The sequence below is a fragment of the Delphinapterus leucas genome, chromosome 6 (genome assembly GCF_059928025.1).
Source record: "Delphinapterus leucas isolate spDelLeu-1000000601 "Yukka" chromosome 6, BTC_Dleu_Yukka2, whole genome shotgun sequence".
In the NCBI taxonomy this organism is placed as follows: Eukaryota; Metazoa; Chordata; class Mammalia; order Artiodactyla; family Monodontidae; genus Delphinapterus; species Delphinapterus leucas.
In genome coordinates, this window is record NC_143134.1 from 19,038,758 (window position 1) to 19,065,250 (window position 26,493).

At 46.8% G+C, this 26,493-nt stretch overlaps 2 protein-coding genes across 3 annotated transcripts in view; one reads left to right on the forward strand and one right to left on the reverse strand.

Moving 5' to 3' along the window:
- The window catches only part of PTK2B (protein tyrosine kinase 2 beta), a 140,035-nt gene extending 138,750 nt beyond the window's left edge, over positions 1–1,285 (reverse strand). Inside the window, exon 1 of one of the 2 annotated variants that reach the window (XM_022595006.3) lies at positions 181–1,285. The gene's annotated coding sequence lies outside the window, so the exon portion shown is untranslated. The other variant, XM_022595005.2, reaches the window with a different exon arrangement.
- TRIM35 (tripartite motif containing 35) lies at positions 545–25,328 on the forward strand. The gene is made up of 6 exons (XM_022595011.3): positions 545–1,917; positions 13,577–13,672; positions 16,072–16,302; positions 17,842–17,864; positions 18,629–18,747; positions 20,172–25,328. Exons 1-6 carry the CDS (start codon positions 1,483–1,485, stop codon positions 20,747–20,749), a joined length of 1,482 nt encoding a protein of 493 aa, XP_022450719.2. The 5' UTR covers positions 545–1,482; the 3' UTR covers positions 20,750–25,328.
- The last annotated feature ends 1,165 nt before the right edge of the window (positions 25,329–26,493 follow it).

A 26,493-nucleotide genomic window follows, 5' to 3' on the forward strand; every position in this document is an offset into this window, starting at 1 on the left:
CTCAGATAGCCGAGGTGCACATCAATTAGTGAGCCCAGACTCTTGCATCTTCCCATACATAGAAAAGTGCTAAATTCCCTAACTTGAGATATCTGGTTTTCTTTAATTAACAGTAATCTTTTCAAGTTCCGACTACCTGGTCTTTGTTGCAAAAACTGTGTATCCTGGATCCTCTCCTACCTCTTTGGAGCAAGCAGTCCCTCAGGGCTTAAGTCCTCTGTTTTGTCCGCCAAATAAGACGTAATTCTCAACTTTTAAGTTGTCCTTTTTTTTTTTTTCTAGTCAACACATGTTAGCATGCCACAGTTTCAGGAATGCTGGTAGATGAAAGTCTTGAGTCAACGGACAGTTTATTACTAACAGCAATGGCAATAGTCAGATTATAGTCATCTGGGCCAGTTTCCTGAGCCTTAATTCCCAAAAGCCTACATGATGTGGGCCACAGGAGGAAGCTTAGGGAACCCAAATCTTTTATAATGAAGAGTAAGAGTGCCAGATCTTTGTCTGGAGGGAGACATTATCTCTGCCTTCTGAGGCTGTTCATCATAGAAACGTCCTTGAAAAGACAGTACAAAAAAGGCAGTGTCTCTGGGTGGCATACAGAAACATGAGACCTGTGGAGACTTGTCTTCCAACGGAAGCCGGAAATGAAAGTGTTCCAGGGGAAAGGAATCCCACATCTGAACGTTGTAAAGTGATCAACGTGACACAGGTTGAAGAGACTCAGGCCTGCTGTACCTGGCAGGAACTTAGCCTGGATTTCAGTTCCCACAGCTAACTTTGCAGACGTCCTTGATCTCTGTTTCACTCACGAGGAAATAGGTTTTGGAAAGATGGTGACTTGCCCGCCTATCCAACCACGGGACAAGAATCGGATCTTCTCAGAGGTCTTCCACTGCCCCTTTCTCTCATTTGTTCCCGCCTTACCCCAGGGGGCAGGCACAAGACTGCCCAAAATAAGTAAGCAACTAATGCAAGAGCGGGCACAGATCTTTGAAAAGGCACTGCAAACTCTTAAGCGGTGAAAAAGCTAACGACGCCGTTAAGATCAGACTTCACTTCGGAACCACGAAGTAAGGAGCTCTGGCTTCTCCCACCTCACGGGCCTGAGATTTCCGGGGACCGCTTAAGGAAGGGGGCTCCTAGACTTCATTTCCCATTTGAAATCGGAAGTAGGTTGCAGTGACACGGAGGCCCTAGAACACTGCTGGGGTGTTTCTTCCCGGCTAAACTGGCTCGCCTAGGACTGACCGGGATTGCGGAGCATTCGGGGCCCACCTCGCTCTTCCGGGGTTTCCCGAGCCGACCGGAACTGGGGCGGAGCCTCCCGAGCGCGCCCAGCGCGATTGGCCGGCACCGCTGTCGCTCAGTGCTCCGAGTGGAAGGGGCTGACCGCCGGCCTCCGCAGGGTCGCGGGAGCCGCGCGGCGGATGGGAGGGGCTGGAGCGAAAGTTGCGGGCGAGGGATCCGGGATCCGGGGCAATGGAAGCGGGGCCCGCCTTGTCTCCCGGGCCTTCCCGCTCCTTCAAGGAGGAGCTGCTCTGCGCCGTCTGCTACGACCCCTTCCGTGACGCCGTGACTCTGCGCTGCGGCCACAACTTCTGCCGCGGGTGCGTGACCCGCTGCTGGGAGGTGCAGGTGGCACCCACCTGCCCGGTGTGCAAGGACCGCGCGGCCCCCGCCGACCTGCGCACCAACCACACCCTCAATAACCTCGTGGAGAAGCTGCTGCGCGAGGAGGCCGAGGGCGCGCGCTGGACCGGCCACCGCTCTCCGCGCCTCTGCCGCCTGCACCGCGGCCAGTTCAACCTCTTCTGTCTCGACGACAAGGAGCTGCTGTGCTGCTCGTGCCAGACCGACCCCCGGCACCAGGGGCACCGCGTGCAGCCGGTGAAGGACACTGCCCACGACTTTCGGGTAAGCGCGGCCGCGTGCTGGAGGTGGCCGAGCGCGCACGTGGACTGGAACCCAGCACCCTGACCCCGCTGCTCCTGCACTCCAGCCTGCCAGAGCTGGTGTGCCCGGTCCCGCCCCTCTTCCCCCTGCCAGCTTGCTGGTGCCTCCTCGGGACCCCCACTCCCTGCCGCTGGTAACATACAGAGGCTGCCTTCTTCATCAAGGCCGGCCCAGGGGCCTGAGATGGAAGGAGAGAGAATGTCAACAGGAAGTGTGAGAACTGGGGTTACAGGATGTTCTCAAGACAGCTCCCCTGCCCCACCACCTCTGAAGGGCTGAGGCCATGCACCCTTTCTACCACAGGTGTGTGGCCCATGCCCCTTTTAGAAGCACAGTTGTGGGTAAGCCCGCAACCCTGGAACTTGGCACACTCAGAGTGGAGGTGCAGGACCCCAAGACCTGGCCAAAGATGTGGAGCCTTTTAGATCTCCCCACATCTTTCCCCTCCTTCCCGGGCTGGAGCCCTGTATTGTGTAGCTGTGGGGAGGCCTCTGGCCCTGGCCAGCTGTTCCCTTCTGGATCACTCTCTCAGCATCCCCCTAGAGTTCCAGTGGCTATAAATAAGGTAAGGAACAATTTTAGGGCAAACTAACATGGAGAAGTTTTTGGCAGAGGAAGGAAGAATGATCAGGAAATAAGGATTAGCCATCTCAGGGGTTTTCAGATTTTTTTGACCTCAGCTAGCACATGGTATAAGACATGTTTTTTTTTCCATTGAGACCCAGAACTGCCACATGCATGTATGGTGTCTGTATCAGCTGAAACAAAAGTTCTGTGAAAATGTCTATTGTACTCAGGTATTTTCTGTCGTTTTATTTTAAAAACTGCACAGGGCGTAAAATATTAATTTATTTCATCACCAACTAAAACCTACTAATCCATAGGTCAGACCCACAGTTTGGAGAGAACCCAGCTCTGCTAGGCTGAAGCTGAGTGTACTGAAAAGGAGGCACTATAGGAATGCCTGTCTCCAGACACTGTTTTAGTTTGTTTGCTTTAATGCTTTGCTTAAGAAATATCAAAAGTTGACAGTTCCATACACATTTTGACAAAGTTCAAGTGAAGGGGAATGTCACCAATATGCTTGTTTGAACCCTACACTAGCTCGGCAATGGGATAAGCCTGTCAACTGCTGTCACAGTGGTCCACAGCAGTGCTTTTTCTCATTCATTTCCCTTGGTAGAAATGCCAGGTCCTGATTTGGGACAGCTAAAGTAAGTGCTGGGCATTCTGGGGGCTGGGGTTGAGGTAGGGGGCCACCATGGATTGAGTCATGACGAATCACCGTGGGACCGCCAGAAGTATAGATCAGGAAGATGGGCAGGGGTCAAGGCCAAGAGCATTAAGGCAGAACCCAGGGCTGAGCTAAGCCAGGATTCAAGATCAGTGAGCCAGGTGCCCCGAAGTGCATATGGTCTAATGACACCTTTCTGTTTATTCAGCAGATGCCTCGTACTGCTAGGCCCTGGGGATACCGCAGGACACGAGCTAAACAGTAATTCCTACCTTCAAGGAGCTTCAAGCAGAGACTGAGGGGTTAGGAAGTGTTAGCCAGGTGAAGGGGGGTCAGGGAGGGTATTTCAGGCAGAGGCAGCAGCATGTGTAAGGGCCCAGAAGCAGTGACTTTCCAGGCACTGAGAGAATGAGGATGGAGATGCAGAAGGAGCCAGGAGGCCCCAGTCTTGGCCTTTGTTCTAAAGGCTGTAGGGAGCAGTTGGAGGGTTTTAAACAGAGGAATGATGCTGACAGACCAGTGGGCACTCAGGGCTATGTCTGAGGGGGTGAGGAGTCCAGTCCGGAAAGATCTGAGGAGTGTGCTCAGCCTGGTGCTGGGTGGCATCACTCATGCATTAGACAGCTGTGCACCAGGACCTATCCTGGGTGCTGAGGCTGCAGAGGTCAGTAAGCCAGAGCCCCTGGCCCATGGAGCTCGCACTGTAGCGTGGGGACGTCAGCCAGCAAATAGACAAGTTGTCGTTCTGCATGTGTGGATAGGCGGTGGTGGTGGGGACAGTGTGGGAAGGCTGGACAGGTGAGAAGGGGCTGATGGGGAGCCCTGAAAGCTGTTCCATAGGGGCTTTGCGATGAGATGTGTACATTCGAAAGATTACTTTGGCAACCGTATGAGGGACTCCAGCAAAAATAATCATAGCAGCCAACACTTTTTGACCACTAAACTAGGTACCGTGTGCTCTTAAGTGTTTACTTGTCAACACACTTAATCCTCACAAAAACCCTATGAGGTTGTGTATTAGTTTCCTCTCGCTGTTGTAATAAATTGCCACAAACTTTGTGGTTTAACACAGCACAGATTTATTAGCTTACGGCTCTGGAGGTCAGAAGTTCCGACATCAAGGTGTTGGCTCCATGCCTTTTGGAGGCTAGGAGAGGATTTATTTCATTACCTTGTCCAGCTTTTGGAGGCCCCTTCCTTCATCTCTGAAGTGCATCATTCCAACTTCTGCTTCTGTTGTCCCATTGTCTTCTCTAACCCCCCTGCCACCCTATCGTAAGGACCCTTGTGATTACAGGGGGCCCCTGCAGACAATCCAGGATAATCTCCCCATCTTAAAATCCATATTTTAATCACATCTACGGAATCCCTTTTGCCGTGTAAGGTAACACGTTCCCAGGTTCTGGGGATTAGGATGTGGACATCTTTGGAGGGGCTGCTATTCAGCTTGCTACAGGTGGGTACTGTTCTCCCCATTTTACAGGCAATGACACTGAGTCTTACAGAGGTTAAGCAACTTGTCCAGAGTTAGAGTGTTTACTGTACAGTTCACCTGGAGCCTTGCTCTGCTCCTACTCTGGTCATGGACTTTTTTTTTTTTTTTTTTTTTTTTTGCGGTACACGGGCCTCTCACTGTCGTGGCCTCTCCCATTGTGGAGCACAGGCTCCGGACCCGCAGGCTCAGCGGCCGTGGCTCAAGGGCCCAGCGGCTCCGCAGCATGTGGGATCTTCCCGGACCGGGACACGAACCCGCGTCCCCTGCATCGGCAGGCGGACTCTCAACCACAGCGCCACCAGGGAGGCCCTGGTCATGGACTTTGATAGAAGCTTCTCTGGTCCCTGCTGGCCCTCTGTTCCGGAGCCGTGAGGGCAGCTGCCTCTGTGTTGTGGGTCCTTAGAGGCTTGTGTGGATGAGAACCATCGTCAGTGGGCCGACAGGTGTGGAGTGAGTGCCTGCTCTGTGCCGGGCACAGTGTGTGCAGAAAAGGACAGGGTGGTTCAAGCCCCTGCCTTCTTGGAGTCAGGTGGGCATGATCGAATACTAATCACACCAATCAATGGTCAGTCACGGGCAGTGAAAGCGGTACCTCTAGGATTAGAACGCAGGTCTCCTGACTCCCAGTCTGACGTTTGGCCCGGCTTGCATCTTCAGAGCGAACCAGCCCTGAACCTCCACCAGGTCCCAGGCCTCAGAACTTCCTTGTCTAGACCCCTTTCTTCTCCATCTCACTGGACTGATATGACGGCCATTCTCTGCCCTCCAGCTTCTTCCTGCCCCAGACCCAGCCTCTTCCCCTTCTGGGGTTACCGTCTTAGAATCAGTCTAGCCAAGCCTAATTGAGGTTTATTCCAGGCATGTCTTAAGTCTTCCCCCTTCCAATCCTTCCCCCTTTTCCCAACTGCTCAGCCTCATCCTGGATCTCTCCTTATGGACCAGGCCTTCCCAGATCCAAGTTGTACTGGAGGATGTTTAATTGCCTCCTGGCAAGGCCCGTGACCAGGGGCAGGATGGGGTCTTACCGAGCACCGCCCATTGAGGCTCCTGAGTTAGGGGGCCTAGCTCTAGTTGCCGTGGTAGACACCTGCTTCTTAAGGAGGACTGACCACCAAGGGAAAGGAAGAATGGGAGCCTGGATTGGAGTTGGAGAAGAAGGGCATCTGAATGAGATCAGGTTGTCCCAGATGCATCTCTGCAGTCCATTTAAGAAACCCGGAAAATAAACCAGGAGGAGAGTTAAGTTACCTGGGACCAAGTGACACTCAGTAGTAACGAGCTAACACATGCCTGGTGCACTCTTATAAGTACTGAACGTGGATCCTCACAGCCATCCTCTGAGCTAGGTAGTGTTCTCATCCCTCCTATCCGGATGAGGAAACTGAGGCGCCGAGAAGTTAAGGAACGTGCTCAAGATCACCCGCTACTAAGTGGAGGAGCTGGGATTTGAACCTGGGTGGCCAAGTGCCAGAGCTCTTAGCTGCTATTTCAATCTGCCTGAAAAACAAATGTTTGAAATACATAGGAAAAATGACACTACCTGGAGACAGATGCCAGGACATCCTGGTGATGGGCTAGGTGAGCATATGTACAGAGATAACTGCATTCTTCATTTTTATGGTGGCATTTGAGAGACCATGGGCACTTTCTTGCCTTTATCTTTCAGGGTTGGAGCCTGACTGCCCGAGAAAGAGCTTTTGCCAAAGTTCTCACCAGTGGTCAGTGAAAAGGACAAGGTACAGATCAGGCCTCCGAGCTCTCGATCCAGGAGGCCATGGGGTGTAGTGGAGAGAACGTCAACACCGAGTGTACTTGTCAACTGGGCAAGTGGTTAGTTGAGCATCTAGTTTGTGCTGAGACCTGGAGATGTGCAGTGGTTGAAACAGTCTCTACCTTTTCAGAGCAAGCCTTCATTCCGTCTGCAGTTTATGGAGCACTACTGTGCTCGGTGAGAGGACCAGGCAAGAGGACCTGCCCCCAGGAAGCCTGCAGCCTTTACAGGAAAGTGGTGATGCTGAATAGGAAGTTCAGTGGCAGAGGTGTCCACAGAGAGGCAACTAAACTCTACTGGGGAGGCCAAGGTGGCTTTCTGGAGGAAATGAAGAGGGCCTGAGCTTAGTTTTCAAGGCCACGTTGGGATAGTTGGGTGAAGCAGGTGGGAATCGGTCAGAAGCAGCAGTATATGTAGGGCCTCAGAGGACAGAGAACCTGGCTTGTGCTGGACAACCCTGGCTGCACACATAGCTGTAGCACTTTGATAAGTACTTGAAAGGGTGCTGTGACAGGAAATAATATTCTCTTACTGGCACCCTTCCCCTTTTCTTTTATATCACACAGCACCTGTGTTAATGGATATTTTGGGTAAAACAACATTGTAAAATCCTTAGGATATTAAATATGCTGTTGAAATTTGCTGCTTAAGGTATCAAATTGTAATTTTTAAAAACACCTTGTAGACTATATAATCACATTCTGAATCCTTTAGTGTAAATAAAAACTTCCTATTTTGTGTGTATTTATAATTTAAGTCATCTTGAATGTTATAATCAGAGCTCTTGCTGGACTTGAGCCCTGGACTTGAGCCCTGGGTGATGTTCCAGATGTGTCATGGGCCACTTAGCTCCACACAGGGCAGTGATGACCCTTATTGGTCCTGACCAGCCTTTGCACCAGAGCCCCCACTAGTCTCTGTCATTTCAGGCACTCCTTGGACTACATGCGGGTCCCTGAATGGTGGGTCCAATTGTGATCCAAGTGTGTTTAGTGTTAAAATCAGAATATCAGAAGCAAACATGAAAAGTGTATTGTTTAGATTCATTTGGAATCGCACTTTCTCCCTGTAGTATTTTGTAGGTTAACCACTTAATGTATATAGGGGAAAAAAGTGGAATAAAAAAATCTACAGTCTAAAAAAAGACAAGGAAGAGAAGAAAAAGACGTATCGAGCAAGCAGGACAGATAGCACAGAACGAGAAGGTGGACTTAAATGCAATTATGTTGGTAATTATGTTAAGTACTCCAGTTAAATGACAAAAGCTGTCTGGATAAGAAAACAAAATCCAATTCTGGGCCACTTAAATATGATGAAGTCATTAAATGAAAATATTGCATTTGCTTAAATTCAGTATCCTTTTGTGATTGAAAAAAAAATTAGCAAACTAGGAATAGAAGGAACTTTATTAAACTGCTTAAGAATACCAAAAAACTTATAGCAAATATCATATTTAATGGTGAAACACTTAGAGTTTTCTTACTGAGAACAAGAGGAAGGCAGGAATGCCTATTATGACCAATTTTATCCAAGTTTGTATTGGAGAGCCTAGCAAATAAAGTCAGGAATAAAGGCATAAGGTTTGGAAAGAGGGAAACAACACTGGCATTATATGCAGATAATATGATTGAATCTGCATAGAAATTTCTGTTGCATAGAAAATAAAAAGGTGCTATAGATAAATTATAAATATGTAAATGAGTTTAGACAGAATGCTGGTTTGTAAAATAAAGATTAACAGTTGTCTTTATATCAGTAGCAAATAGAAAATTTAAAAAACCATTTACAATAGTATTTTTAAAAAATCAGATATCTGGGAATAAATGTAACGAGAAGTGTGCAGAACTCTGGCAGGGAAAAATAGAAAACTTTGTTGAGGGACATCAAAGAAGACTAAGTGGGAAGATATACCATATTCATAGATTAGAAGACAGTATTTAAAGATGTCAGTTATTCTCAAACTGATCTGTAGAGTCAATTCTATCCCAATCAAAATCCCAACATGATTGTTTTGTGGAATTTGACAAGCTGATTTTAAAATTTACATGCAAGCTCAAAGGGCCCAGAATTGCCAAAGCATTCTTAGGAAATATTTATTAGATGTCAGTTTATGTTGTAGCTGTAGAAGTTAAGATTGTGTTACTGGCACAAGGATAAACAGATGGCCAGGGAAACAGACTGGGGAACCTAGAAACAGATCTGTGTGTGATGTATGACAGAGATGGCCTACAGACCAGTAGGGGAATGGTAGTATTGTTTTTTAAATTAAAAAAAAATTATTGAAATATAATTGATTTACAATGTTGTATTCGTTTCCAGTTTATTCTTAAATAATGCTTTTGGAGCAAACAAGCTACTGGGTCACACCATTCACAAAATAAACTTCAGGTATCCACATTAGACCCAAATGTGAAAGGAAAGCTATAACTTTAAATAATATAGGAGATACCTTTATGACCTCAGAGTAGGGAGGTATTTCTTAAAACCAACGAGCACTAATTCCAGAGGAAAACACTGATACATTGGATCACACTGAAATTAAGAAATATAAGTGGTACAATAGGAGATACTAGTTATGCATTTAACCCATAAAAGACATACACTGTGTATTTATAATAAATTCTTACATGCCAGTAGGAAAATGGCAGGCAACTCAATAGAAAAAGGGTCAAAGATTTTAATAACAGGTATTTAAAAATAAAGATCCAAATGGTTAATAAATATTTTTCACTCACATTGCTTATGTGGTATAAATTGGTACACCTGCTTTGGAAAAACGTTTAGCATTTATCTACGAAAGTTGAAGATACACGTACCAGTGGCCCAGCAATTCTACCCCCAGGAAATATTTTGTAGAAGAACCAGTGTACCTGTGCCCTAGGAGACCTATACAAGAATGTTCATCCTATTTGTATTACTCGAAGTTGTAAATGACCCAGCTATCCATTGACAACAGAATGGATACCTGATTGTGGTGTATTCATAAAATAAATTACAATGCAACGATGAACGGGTAAACTTACATACAATTATGTATTTGAATCCTACAAACTTTATGTTACGTAGAGGAAGCAAGACACAAAAGAATATATGTAGTTTTATTCCATTAATATAAAGCTCAAAACCAGGCAAAACTAAAGTGTATTATTTAGGTTAGGGATCATACATAGCGGATATAACTCTAAAGAAAAGCAAGGAAGTACCATAGAAATTAGGAGTTTCCTCTGACAGAAAAAAGGGATTAAGGTTCAGAAGCGACATGTCCTGGGTGGTGGTTACAGGGGTGTTCAATTTATAATTATTTAAGAGATGGCACGTTTAGGTCATATGCAAAGAAAATAAATTGGTGACAACAACAAAGGAGATTGAAAGGTACAAAGTAACTCATTAAATTGGAGAGAAAAGGGAATTAATTCCCTGGCAGTCCAGGGGTTAGGACTCGGCGCTTTCACTGCTGTGGGTCAGGGCTCCATCCCTGGTAGGGGAACTAAGATCCCGCAAGCTGCGCAGCAGGGCCAAAAAAAAAAAAAAAAAATTGGAGTGAAAAGGAAGGAATTTCCTCTCATTAAGCTCTTGGTAAGTTATAAGAAAAAGTTAAAACTTCTAAAGTTTTCATTTTATAGGCTTTTAAAAATTTGAGGTATAACTTATATACAGTTAGATGCATAGATCTTAAGTGTTCAGTTGGATGAGTTCTATTACACCCTATACCTGCCACTGCAAACGAAGTAGAGAACATCTCCATCACCCTGGAGGGGTCCCTCCTTCTTCCCAGTCAGTCTTCCACCAAGAGGCAACCATTTTCTGATTTATCACCTTGGATTAGTGTTGCCTGATTTGAACTTCACATAAATGGAATGATACTGTATGTACTCTCCTCCAAGTAGTATATACATATAATTTTTGATTCACCTATGTTATATGTATCAGTAGTTCGCTCCTTTTTTTACTGCTAAGTAGCTTTCCATTGTATGAATATACCATAATTTACTCACCCATCTCTTGCTAATGGACATTTGGGTCATTTCCAGTTTTTGACTTTCCATAAGTTTTAAAGATGCGTTGTTTAATTTGACATTTATGGGAGGAAAATTTCATTCACATGCTAGGTTGTTTAAGGAATTGGGCAAAGTATGGCCAGAACTATAAGCTTTTATTCTCCAGAACTAAAGAAATTGACATGTTTGATGTCAACAGACAACTAGACAACATAGTAGTAGCTCCCTGAATGAAATAGGGTGGGTAGTCTTGTGGTTAAGACTGTGGCCTTTATTCTTGGTCAGTTCTGCAGACAGATCATGGTTCTGCTGCTAACTATAATTTTGGCAATTTACTTAACTTTCCTGGGCCTTCTTGTCTCTTCTATATATTAGCAATATAGCGCCTACCTTGCAGAAATGTAAGAATTCAATAGAATGATGTTTGTAAAGTACCTAATTTAGTGCCTTGTGCATAGTACATGCTCAATAATAACTGCTTGCTGGTGGTAATATAATCATTGGTGCGTCTCACCAGCTAGCGTCTCAGAGAAGGGCACATTTTATTTAGGGTTGGGATTTGCTGAATTAAAGCAAAACTCTCCAAGTGATTGAAAAGTTTGGGAAGGACAAGGGACTGTCACCCCCCTCCCATCTTCATTACCCCGTAAATCCCGGACTGAAGGTTGAAGGGCAGAAGGTTGGGCCGTGTTGTTTGGGGCCAGCATGCCCCTGGGTAATGTGACTTGCTTCACTCCTGTCATTGACACTTCTTTGGCAAATCGTGGAATTGTCTTTGGGGACCCTATTACATAACTTTGCAACAAAACATCTCGTCCCACAAAATAACACATTGGGATGATACTTCAGTGGTTTTGTGGGACGCTCATGCTAATGTTATTTTGCTGTTGACGAGACACACCTTAGAGGTGATATACTGTGGAAAACAGTATTTTTTAAAAATCTGTTAAATATTGTCAAGAGGAACATAAACATGACTAGAATGAATAGAAAACAAAAGCTGCAGAAAAAAATCATTGTTTATTTTCTGTAGAAGAGTGGTTAAAAGAATGGACTGTGGAGCAGGACAGATGGGCTAGTTATCTAGTGCTGTGTAACAAATTACCCCAATCATAGTGGCTTAAAACAAAAATGTCTATTATGTCATGGTTTCTGTAGGTCAGGAATCTGGCATGACCTGGCTGGTTGTTTCTGCCTCAGGGTCTCATGATGCTGCAGTGTTGATCGGGGCTACAGTCTCATCTGAAGGCCCAAGAAAGCCAGGATCCCCACTCAGGCTCACTTGTGTGGTTGGTGGCAGGATTCGGGTCCTTGCGGCTGTTGGTTGGATACCCTCAGTTCCTAGCCCCATGGGCTGCTCCAGAGGGTGGATCACTTCCATGCAAGGGAGCAAGCACGGGAGGGCAAGAAAGGGGTGTGTGCAGGCTTTTTGTCACCTCAGTTCATGTCCCATCACTTTTGCCATATTCTGTTGGTTAGAAGCAAATCACTAGATCCAGCCCACAGGGAGGGGATTCCACCAGGGCATGAGTACAGGGAGGTGGGATCATTGGGGCCATTTTAGAGGCTGTCTCCTTCAATCTGTGCTCTGGCTCCAATGATGGATGTCCCTCCCACATGCAGAGTATGCTCACCCCCTCCCAAGATTCCCAAGCATCTTGTCCCATTACAGCATCAGCTTGAAGTCCAGAATCTCGCCATCTACATCAGGCCCAGGTGGGGATGAGGCTTTTGAGGACAAATCTGTATTTATCACTCATAACAAATTAGCCCCAAATTTGGCATCTTAAAACAACAAACTTTCTTATCTCACAGGAGGGATCACTGGGAACGATCTTAGAGGCTGCCTGCCACCACTGTTTAGATTCTCATCCTTGCTCTGCCATGAACTAGCCGTGTGCCCTTGGGCTAGTCACTTCCCCTTTCTGTGCTTCAGTTTTTTCATCGGTAAAAGCGGACTGATAAAATTACTAATAGGAGTAATGTGATGATTAAGTGACATAATGTGTAAAGTAATTAGCAAAGTCCCTGGCACATAGTAAATGCTCAATAAATGGTAGTCATTTATAATTAATGTTGTTAGAATTGTTATTTTTCCAAAGAGAAAACTTGTGAGGCTTTTTCAGAATGTAGAGGGAAAAGGATAAAGATGGAGAGAAAATGCTAGGCCTGGGATACAAAAGGTCAGAATCCAACCTAAAACCAGCAGTGGTTCCTCTAGGAGCCCAGGGAGATCAGAGCAGAGGTTACATTTATAAAACAAAAACTAAGCAAGAAGTATTTGAATCTGCTGATTAAAGTCTTTCACACGATCCAAGCACTACTAGACTATCAGGATAAGGCAGGGATGCGGGGAGACGTGTACAGTAGCCTCTCTGTAGTTGCAGGTTCCACATCTGTGGATTCAACCAATGGGAGATCAAAGATATTCGGGGGGGGGGGAAATCCAGAAAGTTCCAAAAAACACAACTTGAATTTGCCACTCTGGCAACTACTTACATAGCATTTTATACAAATACGACACCATTTTTATATAAGGGACTTGAACATCCTTGGATTTCAGTATCCGTGGGGATCCTGGAACCAATCCCCTATGGATACCAAGGGAAGACTGCAGTTTAGATAAGGCCCTGTGGGAAGAACTGGGTCATCCCCACTACCAGGCCTATTCGTTCGTGACTGCAGACCAGTCCAGTTCAGAAAGTCACCAAGGGAGCCTGTGAGCACGTTGTCTTTACCGTCGGGCCCACAGCTCGGGTTCATGGCCCAGCCTGCACCAGCTTTAGGCCAAGCGGGATGCCTTCTGTGCTGTCCCGTGACCAGTGTGGGAGGGAACAGGTCCCTTTACCTCCTCACCCTGTCTCTCCATCTGTATCAGGTATAAACGAAGGGGCTGGGTTAGAGGCTATCTGAGGCCCTTTATGCTGTACCCCATCCAGTTCAAGGTCAGGGCTATGCTTTTCCAGCTGTGTCCCACAGCACGTGGCCGGACTGGGTTCAGTAAATGTGGTCGAGGGGTACCCACGGTGATGTGCAACACCCGCTGTGATGTGGCGTGCTGCATCCCTGCCCGGCCTCCGCCCTAACCTGCCTCCTTGCCTCCTTCTCGCCCCTCACGGCAGGCCAAGTGCAGGAACATGGAACACGCGCTGCGGGAGAAAGCCAAGGCCTTCTGGGCCATGCGGCGCTCCTACGAGGCCATCGCCAAGCACAATCAGGTGAGTGACGCTGGGGCTGAACGGGGCGACGGGGACACCCGGGGTTGCTGCAGGGAGAGGTGCAGGTGGGCCAGCCCTGGCCATGCTGCTGCCCACAGGGTCGGCCTTTGCCAGCCCTGATGGCCTCGCACAGCCTTGCCCTCGGACGCCGGTTGGGGCTGTGTGGCCTCTTTAAACACCATGCCAGCAGCCATGGAGCAGCTTCAACAGCCCCCTGCACCACCTGCCCTGTGGTTTCAGGCTGACAGCACGTGCCACGCTGCACCACTTGCCCGGCCGCTCAAGCCAGCGGCACCCTCATTCTCACTCCCCACGTCCATGGTCTCCAGAATGCATCCGTCCGTTGACAGTCGTGCTGCACTGCCACCATCCTGGTCCAGGTCCCCATTGTTTTTTCCCTGGCCTCCTACCCGGGCCCCGTACTTCCACTCTTGTCCTGCAGTCCACACTCCCTGGAGTGGGCTGATCTTTTCTAAAAATAGATCGATTGTGTCACTCCTCTGCTTAAAACTGTCCAGTGGTTTCCATGGCACCCATGGCACAGTCCAGACTCCTCACCATCTAAGGGCCTCATCCAACCTCCGTCTGCCCCTCAGGTTCATCTCCTCCCAAGCTCGGCCTGTGCCGTGTGCCTGGCTGGCCTGGTGCAGGATGCGGTGGGGACACCTAGGGAGTGTCCATGTGTCCAAGTGACAGCTGCTGTCTGTCCATCCCAGGCACTGTGGAATTCTCAGCCTTTTCCTCTAAAGTCAGTCAATCCAGGTGGATGAAAAATGAAAGTTTTGTGTTTACCTCTTTATTGAGGGGCTGCCACTGCCAGCATGGGAGTGGCTGGAGCTGAATTTACACTGGCTGGTTTTTCCTGTCTACTCTGTTTTTTATCTTCTGGTGTGATAAGAATCATCCCAGATTTCACTCTTTCCCTCTATACGTTATCAGTCTTTTTACCTGATATTTCAACAGCGCCATCTCTCCTCATATGCATTTCTTTGTTTATTAATAAGTGTGTACATCCTTTCACAAGTATAACAGCCATTTGCATTTCTTCTGTGAAGTTCACATTCTTTTCTCCTTGCACGTTCATAAGAACACTATTATGAAGAAGAAGAAGAATCTACCATATAGGTTGGAAGTGTTTTTCCTAGTTCGTCCTTTTTCAAAAAATCATTTCCCGGGCTTCCCTGGTGGCGCAGTGGTTGAGAGTCCGCCTGCCGATGCAGGGGACACGGGTTCGTGCCCCGGTCCGGGAAGATCCCACATGCCGCGGAGCGGCTGGGCCCCTGAGCCATGGCCGCTGAGCCTGCGCGTCCGGAGCCTGTGCTCCGCAACGGGAGAGGCCACAACAGTGAGAGGCCTGTGTACCGCAAAAAAAAAAAAAAAAAAAATCATTTCCCCCTCTTTTTTGGTCATTTTCCCTTTTTCAATGAATCATTTTGTCATCGTATTATCAGAGCCATAAACATATATTGAATTTTCAGTTCAAAGATGTGGGTTACTAACCTGCCATTGCTAGAGCACACAATTCGAGTTGTTTTTCCAAAATTTGTCATGGAATTGTACTTATGTATTTAAATGCCTTACTAGTCTCTTGCCATGTAAAACTTCTTATTTTTATATGTATCCAATTATCTCATTCTTTCTTTGAGGCTTCTCAATTTCATATCATGATAAGAAAGGTCTTTCTCATTCCAAGATGAGAAATAGGTCTCTGCTTTTTCTTTGAGTATATTTATGGTTTTGTTTTAACTTATTTTAAATGGTTTTCATAGTTACGATTAGGAGTGTGCATATTATTAATGATTCAGTTTTAAAATTAAAACTTCCTACTATTTTTTTGGTAAGCCTCTCTATCAAATTTGAGGTCCTAATATTGGAAGGCAAATAATTTGTTTTAAACGATTAGACATTGGATTTTATTCTATTTATTTACTTATTTTGGCCATGCAGTGCTGCATGCAGGATCTTAGTTCCCTGACCAGGGATTGAACCCCTGCCCCCTGCAGTGGAAGTGCAGAGTCTTAACCACTGGACATCCAGGGAACTCCCTGGAAGGCAAATAATTTTTTAAAATCTTTGCTGTTTGCAACAGTTCACTTCTGTGATTCAGGGCTTCCCTCACTATTGCACAACCTATACAGGTACAGAGTATTGCTGAGGAATTTATAGGACTACAGTTGTCATCTATAAGCAGTGATTTTATTTTTCATGTATCAAAACAACCTGATTAGGCTGTTTGACTTATTTTAAACTTATAAATTCGTGCTAAGAAAGCTGCATGTATATTTTGTCTTTCGAGGTTTTGCATGTGATTTCTCCTGAACAATGGAGTTCCTTTGCTAAACATCTGGGAGCCACCAGGCTCGGTGATGGCTGAGGCCCCCTCCCGCCCTCTGCTGCAGGTGGAGGCTTCCTGGCTGGAAGGGCGAATCCGGCAGGAGTTTGACAAGCTTCGAGAGTTCTTGAGAGTGGAGGAGCAGGCCATCCTGGATGCCATGGCCGAGGAGGCCAGGCAGAAGCAGCTTCTGGCCGAGGAGAAGATGAAACGGCTGGCGGAAGACACGGAGGCCCTGGCCCATGAGATTGAGCGGCTGCAGTTGGAGATGAAGGAGGATGACGTTTCCTTTCTCATGGTGAGGAGCTCAACGTCCAGAGTCAATGACAGGGACCAGACGTTCAGGGGCCAGCGGGGAGCCTGAGGCCAGCAGCCCTGGCCGACCCAGCCTTCCTGTAGCTTCTGGACCCCAGGTTGGAGGAGCTTCCAGATGAGGTGCTTGGCTTGTGTCAGGAGGCGTAGGAGCTTTTTTTCTTTTTCGTAGGAGCTTTTAATCAAGACCTTGAGGGCCTCTCCACTCCTCTCTGCCTCTCTCCTTCCCTCTTCCTCCCTCTCCCTTCCTCTCTTGCACTTATTCTTCCTCTCTCATTTTTTGTTTCTTCTCTCTTGACTCCTTCTTGATACAGTAGAGTGCTTTTTAAATAATTTTTTATGTGCGGCTTCTCTAGATTTATGGAAAGTTGCCATTCTGTAGGTTATCTTTTCACTTTCTTGATGACATCGTTTGAAGCACAAAAGTTTTCCATTTTGCTGAAGTCCTATTTATCTGTTTTCTTTTGCTGTTTGCGCTTTTGGTGTCATATCTAAGAAACCATAGCCTGATCCAAGGTCATGAGTTTTATAGTCTTGTCTCTACATTTAAGTCTGATCCATTTTGAGTTAATTTTTGTATATGGTACAAGGTGGGAATCCAGCCTTTTGCATGTGGATACCCAATTGTCCCAGCACCATTTGTTAAAGACCTTTCTTTTCTCATTGAATGGTCTTGGCACCCTTGTTGATAACCAGCCGACAGTAAATATGAGAGTTTATTTCTAGACTTTCAGTGTCCATTGATCTATATGTCCTTATGTTAGTACCACACCATCTTGTTTAGTGTTGCTTCTAATGAGGTTTTCTTTTAAATTGAGGTATGGTTGATATACAATATTATATTAGTTTCAGGTGTTCAGCATAGTGATTCAAAATTTTTATAGATTTATATTCCATTTAAAGTTATTATAAAATATTGGCTATATTCCCTGTGCTGTAAATATATCCTTGTAGCCTGTTTATTTTGTACATAGGAGTTTGTGTCTCTTCATCCCCTCTCCTTATCTTGCCCCTCCCCTCTTCCCCTTCCCTACTGATAACCACTAGCTTGTTCTCTATATCTGTGAGTCTGTTTTATTATATTCATTTGTTTGTTTAATTTTTTTTATATTCCACATATAAGTAGTAACATACAGTATTTGTCTTTCCCTGACTTATTTCACTTAGCATAATATTGTTGTTGCAAATGCCAAAATTTTATTCTTTTTTTATAGCCGAGTAGTAACTTTTAATAAGTTTTGAAACCAGAAAGTGTGAGCCACCAACTTTGTCCTTCTTTTCCAAGATTGTTTTGGCTATTCTGAGTCCCTTGAATTTCATATCAATTTTAGTATCAGCTTATCAGTTTCTGCAAAGAAGCCAGCTGTTATTTTGCTAGGAATTGCATTGAATCTGTAGATCAGTTTGGGGGGGTATTGCCATCTTAACAGTATTAAGTCTTCTGATCCATGAACATGGGATGTATGGCTCCTTTTGAGGTCAGAAGCTCATGTTTTCTCTGTGTCTCTGTTTTTTTCTTTTTCAGAAACACAAGAGCCGAAAACGCCGGTAAGTTGCCAAGGCTGGTAGAGGGGAGGGGAGGAGTCAGCAGAAATACCAGGGGTGCAAACTCCCATGGCTCCAGGGCCAGGCATGTAATGAGGCTGGCTGGGTGCAATACAGAGGGAGCAGGGGGACTGACCAGGTGGAGAGCCCTCTTTCAAGGCACCCACTTCCGATTTGCACTGGTGCAGTGTTGTTTTCCTGAGTGTGCAACGTGACCATTCCCTGTGTGGGGAGAGAGTGCCATCGTGCACGGGGACTGTAGTTCTCTGGGGGCCGGCCCCCTGCCTCTGAGAGCCTCAGGACATGCTGGTTTGTGTTGATGGTTGTAGAGTTCACAGGGATGAATACGGAAGAACTGTGTCCCCGTCAGAGCTGTACAAAGATGGAAGAAAGTGCTTTGGGCAGTAGTGAGTTCCCTGTCACTGGAGGTGTTGAAGCAAAGGCCAGTGACACCTTCAAAATGTGGGAGTAGAGGACCCTTAAGGTACCTTCCAACTCATATACCCTGTGAGCTGATGTGTACGTGTGATTTCTGCCCACATGCATGTCTGAGAACCTCCTATTTATATTTATCCCAGTGGGGGCAGGATGGGCTCAAGTACTGAGTCCTGAAGGGGTGTGAGCTGCCCAGTTGGTTCCTCTTGTATTGAGTAAGATGGCCAGGGAGTCTAGGCCTGAGGCAAGGGATCCTATTTCCAGCTGACCCAGTTAGGCCCCAGGATGCATGGCCCTGGCCCAGCACACCAGGCCCAATTTTCTTTTCCCAGCCTCTTCTGCACGATGGAGCCAGAGCCTGTCCAGCCTGGTATGCTCATCGACGTTTGCAAGTACCTGGACTCCCTGCAGTACCGAGTCTGGAGGAAGATGCTCATGTGTGTTGAATCTGGTGAGAGGGGCCCAGGCGGGTGTAAGAGCGGGGAGGTCATGCAAGGCAGAGAGCCAGCTGAACTCACTCCTTCCAGCTTCCCACCCCTCCTCCTCCTCCCCCCACTGGTCCCTTCTCCAGCCTCTTTCATTCAAGCCCCCGTGCCCTGCTCCCCTTCTTGCCCCACTGCTCAAACCCCTCCTGGCCGAACCCTTCCTTTTTGGGTCCTGACTCTTGGCCACCTCTTCAGAAAGAGCAACTGACTTCCCTTTCTATTCTGAAACATATTGTATATATAATATAATGAAAGAGTTCCTCAGTTCAGGGGCGCCTCTCCAAGGTGATTCCAGCCCACATGAGTCACTATATCATGTGCTGTGGACTGAATGTTTATATGTCCCCCCCACCCTCCAAATTCATATGTTGAAGCCCTAACCTCCATGTGATGGAATTTGCAAGCAGGGCCTTTGGGAGGTGATTAGGGTTAGAAGAGGTCATGAGGGTGGGGCCCTATGATGGGGTTAGTGCCCTTTTAAGAAGAGACACAAGAGAGTTGGCTTCCTCTCTCTCTCTCCCTCCCCCGTGTGAGGACACAGCAAGAAGGTAGCCATCTATAAACCAAAGAGGGCCCTCACCAGCAACTGAGCATGCTGGTACCCTGGTCTCTGAATTCCAGCCTCCAGAACTGTGAGAAATATAGTTCTGTTGTTTAAGCCACCCAGTCTCTTGATACTTTTGGAGTAGCAGTCTGAATGTGATTTTACAGGGAGAAATGTCAGTAACCCAGGGGCATGTTACGTGCTTTTGTTAGATGTCACAGGCATTGTGTCAGGGTCAGGATCCCTGCCTTCATTGGCTTCCTGTGGCTGTCCGAACAAGGGACAAAGACTAGACGCTTTAAAATGGCAGAAATTTATTCTTCTGGAGGCTTGAAGCCCAAAGCCAAAGTGTCAGCAGGGCCGTGCTCCCTCTGAAACCTGTAGGGGAGGATCCTTCTCTGTCGCTTCCTACCTTTTGGTATTTGCTGTCAGACCTTGGCTGGTGGCTGCAGCACTTTGACCTGTGCCTCCAATATCACAGGGCTTTTCCCCATTATGTGTCTATGTCTCTTCTCCTCTTTTATAAGGACAACATTCATATTGGATTAAAGGCCCCCTCTACTCCAGTCTGATCTCATCTTAAATACTTATATCTGCAACAACCCCATTCTCAAATAAGGTCACCTCCTGAGATACTGGGGGTTAAGACTTGAACATAGCTTTTTTGCAGGGCACATTTCAACCCATAACACCACCCCTCAGCCCAGGGCAGCCGCCTCCATGCACTGGGCCCAGTGGGACACAGTCTGTCAGTTTAGGGGGACCGGAGGCATCAGGCTGGCCTGACAGCAGGGCGGGCTGTAAGGTTTGCTGATTTCACCCACTCTCTTCCCACTGCCCACCCAGTGCCTTTCAGCTTTGATCCCAACACTGCGGCTGGCTGGCTGTCCGTGTCAGACGACCTCACCAGTGTCACCAACCACGGCTACCGGGTCCAGGTAGAGAATCCGGAGCGCTTCTCATCGGCACCCTGCCTGCTGGGCTCCTGCGTCTTGTCGCAGGGCTCACATGCCTGGGAGGTGGACCTGGGGGCACTGCCGAGCTGGCGCGTGGGCGTGGTGCGGATGCGCCAGGACGCGGGCGCCGAGGGCCACTCGCACAGCTGCTACCACGACACGCGCTCGGGCTTCTGGTACGTGTGCCGCACACAGGGCGTGGACGGCGACCACTGCGTGACCTCGGACCCCGCCACATCGCCCCTGGTCCCCGCCATCCCGCGCCGCCTGCGCGTGGAGTTGGAGTGCGAGGAGGGTGAGCTGTCCTTCTATGACGCGGAGCGCCACTGCCACCTATACACCTTCCACGCCCGCTTCGGGGAGGTACGGCCCTACTTCTACCTGGGCGGCTCGCGGGGGGATGGGCCCCCCGAGCCGCTGCGCATCTGCCCCCTGCGCATCACCGTCAAGGAGGAGCTGGATGGCTGAAGCCTGCCCTGCCTGATGCCGCCGGGTCTCGCGCCCCGGTCCCGTTTTCTTTCTGTCTCTTCCCAAAGGCACACTTGCCTTGGTACCTCTCTGCCTCCCGCCTTCTTGCCAGGATCTTCCTGCTGGCCATCGTGTCCTTTTCTGTGGCTCCAGGCCATGTACCTCCTCCCTCATCTTTGGTCCCTTCTCTGCCTACCTTTGAAAGTTATCCAGGAGACACCTCCCTGATTAGGCTTTTTCCAAAGTTGTGGCATCCTCTGGATGTGAATTTTCTGATTCACATTCTAAGATTGCTGGGGATAATGTTTGCTTCTAAGAATGGGTTTGTTTAAAAATGTAAGTTTCATCATTTTCCAAGAGTGGTGAGGCCAGCAGACTGGAAGAGGACTGCTGTTGAGAAGAGTTTGTTACTCACAGTCTCCAGGAGGAGAGTCCTGCCATGGTGGGGGTGGGGTGGGGTTTGGGAAGCACCAGGGTCCTTAGGAGACAGGGGGCGTGAGGGGAAAGCTTGGGTGGGAGACTTATTATGCTTTTCAAGGGAAGGAACAGGCCAGGCAGGGTAAGTGGGTTTATGATTGGCAAGTTGGAATACTTTTGACCAGCACTAGGGCGCAGGGGCTGCCCCTAGGGATGATTAGGACAGGGGGATATTGGCCTGGAGTGGAGGAGCCCTGTGAGAGCCTGATACAGGAGGTGGTTGGGGGGTATAGCTCTGCATGTAGAAGGTTGGCTGCATTTGAAAGGCATGCTCATAGGGGAGTTGTTTGCTGTATCTAGGAATTTGCTAGCCGGAGAAGCCCCAGATGCCAAAGTGTCAAGATTACAGAAAAGAAGAAAATATAGTTAATACAGGACCATTGCCATGGCTTTGGGGAGGACCCATGGCTAGGCTTGTCTGTCACTTTATACCAGTATTTAAAACTGCTCCAGGGGCCTCCCTGGGGCCCTTCAGGGTGAGGTTGGGGGCAAGGCTGCCCATCAGCTCGGCTCTGATTTATTGATTTACACTTCTTGGATGATTTCCTGTGAACAGAGGTTCCAGAGCACTTAAAAACACACAATTTAAAAACCATGGTTTAGACTTGTTCCCTCTGTGGGCCTCACTTTCCTCATCTGCGATGAGATTGTAGGCCTGGAAGGTGGTGCCCTTCTGTAATTGTGTGGAGCATCTTCCTCTGATTCTTCTCACAAAGGTACAGAAGGGAGGGAAAGAGGGGCCCTTTCAGTTAGGAAGGAAGGAAGGGGACGCGGTCCAGGGGAAGTACAAGGAGGGAGGGAGCTCCAGGGCTCTTGTCTTTGCTGACCTCAGCCTGCTCGTTCTTGTTCTCCTGGCTTTTGCATTCTCATCCTGATTTCTTCTCCCTCTGCCATGCCTACAGACTCCTGCCTCCACCTTTTCTTCCTCATACCTGCCTGCAGAGAGTTTTTAGTTGTCAATTCACCGTGTCCTGGGACAGTACTATAAAAGGAGATGTTTTCCCACTGGAGCAGTGTTCTAATGGGGTGCTTTCCTGACCAAGGGCTCACAGACTTTCTCCTGCTTGTGTCCCCTGGTTCACAGAAATGGACATTTTAACAGAAATGATGATTCAAAACTAAAAATTGGTTATAAATGGGATGTGTACATCATTGGCGGCCATGGGGAGGGACGTGATAGGATATGCCACTGAGTGAAGGAAGAGCAGGCGTGGGCGAGGGGGTGAGGATGTTGGCAAACATGTGTGAGCTGAGCAGGGCCCTGCTAAAGGCTCTCAGACTCAGCAAAGGTCAAGGCACTTTGCAGCCAACACATCTGAGTCCTGTGTGCACTTTCTACCATAAAGTATTTATCTAGCCCATCAAATATAATTTCTACATAATAATCTTGACCTGAAATTATTTTGTTAGTTGTAATAAACTTATAAAAAATGTTTTTCCTTTCCACCTTAGGTGTTGAAAGAGGTTTTCTTAGAGGATAATTTGCATAGCCTAGGGCCCTTTTTACCAAAATGAAAAACGATATTTGAGCTAAAGCCCACTTTGTCTTTTGACATTTTCCTTTCAGTGTTGTTGTAAACAAAAGTTCATTCACCTTGTATTCCACTTTTTTTGTTTTTATTATTGGATAATCTATTGTATGGATATTCTGCATTTTATTTATTCTTCAGTTGGTGGAAACATTTTGATTGTTTCCACTTTTTGCCGTTATGAATAATGCTACTGTGAACACTTGAGTACAAGATTTTGTGTGGACATAGGTTTTTCATCCTCTTGGGTATGTATCTAGGTGTAGACTTGCTGGATCATATGGTAACTCTGTTTAACCTTCTGAGGGATTGCCAGGGACTTTCCAGTGTGGCTGCACCATTTTGTAGTCTTACCAGCAGGGTATGGGGGTTCCAATTGCTCTATATCCTCATCAACACTTGTTATTGTCTGTATTTTAACTTAGCCGTCGTAGTGGGTGTGAAGTGGTATCTCACTGTAGTTTTTTCTTGGATTTCCCAGATGCTTAATGGTATCAAGCCTCTTTTCATGTGCTTATTCTCCATTTGTTTATCTTCTTAGGAGAACTGACTTCAGATCCTTTGCCCATTTTTAACTGAGTTTTTTGTCTTCTTACTATTGAGTTGCAAGACTTCTTTATATACATTCTAGATACAAGTCCCTTATCACATACATGATTTGCAGAAATTTTCTGCCACTCTGTGGGTTGTCTTTTCACTTGCTGGAAGATGTCCTTTGAAACACAAAAGTTTTAATTTTGATGATGTCCAGTTTATTTTTCCTTTCGTTGCTTGTGTATCCTAGATCTCTTACCTTTGACACTGCCCTTAAGCTCAGAGACTCCAGATTCTGGATTTTGGCTCCGGCTTGGGCATTTGTCCTGCTGACAAGGAGCCCTAATCCAAGAGCCCGTTCCTTCTTCCCTTGAGCCCTCCTACTGCCGCCTCCCTCTCTCACTAGCCCCCATTTCACTCTCCTTCTCAATGTGACATCCAGGCTGGAGGTTGACTTAATGATTCATGAGCTACCTGAGCCTTTTGAGCCTCTGCTCCCTCATCTAAATGAGGATTAGGATACCTACCTCAGGCTGTTGTGGGGATTTTGGTGTACAAATGCCATGTGGTATATCCTAAACATAGTATAGATGTAATACCTGTTGGCTAATTCTTCAGAAAATGGGAGGTTTTGAATGTTGACCTTACGAATCATGTTAATGAAAAATCCCAAAGGAACCTGAGAAATGTAAGTTATCCAATATTGGGAGCGCTCAGATTTCTTGAGACTTTTAACAAGAATGTATACACAAAACTTATGTTTATGACAAATTTCAGTAACATGGGAAAATGATTATGTTGTGATGACCGAGAAGACTAGGATTTATATGTATAGACATGCAACACACACAGAAAGACAGTTTGTCTCTAATTTGTGTGTGTTGTTTGATTAGATCATCCATTTATGTGGCTGTAAAATCCAAAGGTACAAAAGGTTCTAGAACAGTCTCCCACTTCTGCCCAAACACTCAGCTCCCTTCCTTGTGGGCGGTCATTACCATTAAAAAATCCTTCCAGAGAGATTTTATGTACAGCAATACTCTTGTTTTATGAGTATATTCTGGTTCCCCCAATACACTGTAATTTAAAAGCAGATACTCTAGATCTGTATCTCTAAGCAACCCAACAAGAGGAGAACACTCAAAATAAAGGATGTTATTCAAATAATTTCCTCCCCTCCAGGGGGAGGTTTGTTATGGATGTTTTCATGTAGTCAGTTCACTGGTGGATTCAGCTTTTCATTGTTTATTTCACCCTAGGGTTTTAAAACAGGGAAAAACAAAGTGGAATTTAGTTGCTCCTGACATTTGAAGACAAAACTTACACTTGAGACCTCAACATATGTTTTTAAAATCTCAATCCTCACCAAGGTGTCCAGTGACCTACATAGCTAGTGGTTAAGAGGCTGGGCTATGGGATGGGCAACCTGGATTCAAACTCTGCCTCAGCCACTGTGTCACCTTGGGAGAGTTATTTAACTTCTCAGTGCCTTAGTTTCATCATGTGAAAGGATGGAGATAATATCTTAAGATTAATGGAGATAATAACCTACTTCATAAGGTGGTCATGAGATTAAGTGAGCAAATGTGTAAAGCACTTAGGATAGGGTCTGGCATATACTTTGCCGTTGATAGTTTACCGTTGTTTCCCCTGGCTCTGCTACTCCATAGCTCTGTGACTTCAGATAAAGCCATTCGACTTCTCTTCTGTAAACGGGGAAACGAAGACGCGGGCATGATTTTTTCAAGGTCTTTTCCAGTTCTAATGTCCTGTGATTCATAATTTGTGTCCCTAGCGAAGGCTGGGATCCTGCACGCAGTAGGGGCTGCTGATTTAGGGTGCTGCTGTCGACCAGTATCCAAGACCCTGCAAGTGGTACCAGAAGGCTTGCCTCATGTTTGAGTCTGGAGAAAAAGAAAACGAATGAGTCGTAATGTGTGAAGGATAGAAAAGTTATTCCAGAGAGCAGCAGGTCTTGAAACTTTGTTCCTAAGATTAGTAATCAATCATGCACAATAAAATTGTACTGTCATGTTCCACAGATGGCTCATGTGCTTGTTTGTGGGAGGTTAAAGATGATGTCAGTGGACTTCCCTGGCAGTCCAGTGGTTAAGACTCCACGCTTCCAATGCAGGGGGCACAGGTTGGATCCCTGGTTGGGGAACTAAGATCCCACATGCTGTGCAGCCAAAAATAATAAAATAAAACGATATCAAATATTGACTCGCGTGCACTGTGCATATGATCTCTGTGGCGGCAGAGCTGTTGGATTGGGCAGAAGATGACTGTTGATTGTTCGTGGTGGGGACTGAAGCAGGTCACTTCAGTTTTCAAAAAGAAACTGCATCTTCTCACATGCGCCTGTGTCACCCATTCCTTCCCCAGCCACGACTGGTGGACTGAGCAAGATGGATCACTGGCTGTGAAAGCCTGATTCCTCAGCACAGGGGAAGTGCTCCTATGGGCGCTGTCAGTCCTCTTTTGTGGGCGTCTCTTGGGTGGGTTTCTTTCGCTGGGGAACAGGCCGAGGAAGATGGGAGATTTTGGTTTCTGTGGATACTGGGCTAGCTGGGATTTGCATAATGTATTTCAGAGACAGACAGTCTGGGGACACTGGGCCCAGGAGGAATGTAGAGGCACATGGAAACAGGTTGGAAGGTCTGGGTAGTCAGGCTCCATTTCAGCCGTCCTCTGGAGATGCGGGTCTGGGATCCTCCCCTACCTTCTGGAAAGCTGGCAACTTGGAGCCCCAAGGATCAAAGGATGTGGTGCGTGAGTGGCGTGCCCTACAGGGCATGGCATGTACTGGGGGGCTCTACAAATATTCCCGCTCTTTTGCTTCCCCTTTTATCTCAGCAGTGGACTAAGAGGATCCTTCAATAAATAGGTTTAGCGTGTGAACCCTCCCTTGTTTATTTACAAAGCATTCCACCATGCCCCTCGTTTTTCCCTTCTCCGTTAATCGTATTTTTTATTTTTATTGTGGTAAAAATACACATAACATAAAAATTACAATCGCCTGGGACAACATTAAATGCACCAACATTCGAATTATAGGGGTCCCAGAAGAAGAAGAGAAAAAGAAAGCAACTAGGAAATATTTGAAGAGATTATAGTTGAAAACTTCCCTAATATGGGAAAGGAAATAATCAAGTCCAGGAGGCACAGAGAGTCCCATACAGGATAAATCCATGGAATAAAACG

Coding starts and splice junctions, on each gene's coding strand:
- TRIM35 (XM_022595011.3), top strand. CDS start 1,483: ATGGAAGCGGGGCCCGCCTTGTCTCCCGGGCCTTCCCGCTCCTTCAAG. Junction 1,918..13,576: donor ACACTGCCCACGACTTTCGG/GTAAGCGCGGCC, acceptor CCCTCACGGCAG/GCCAAGTGCAGGAACATGGA. Junction 16,303..17,841: donor ATGACGTTTCCTTTCTCATG/GTGAGGAGCTCA, acceptor TTTCTTTTTCAG/AAACACAAGAGCCGAAAACG.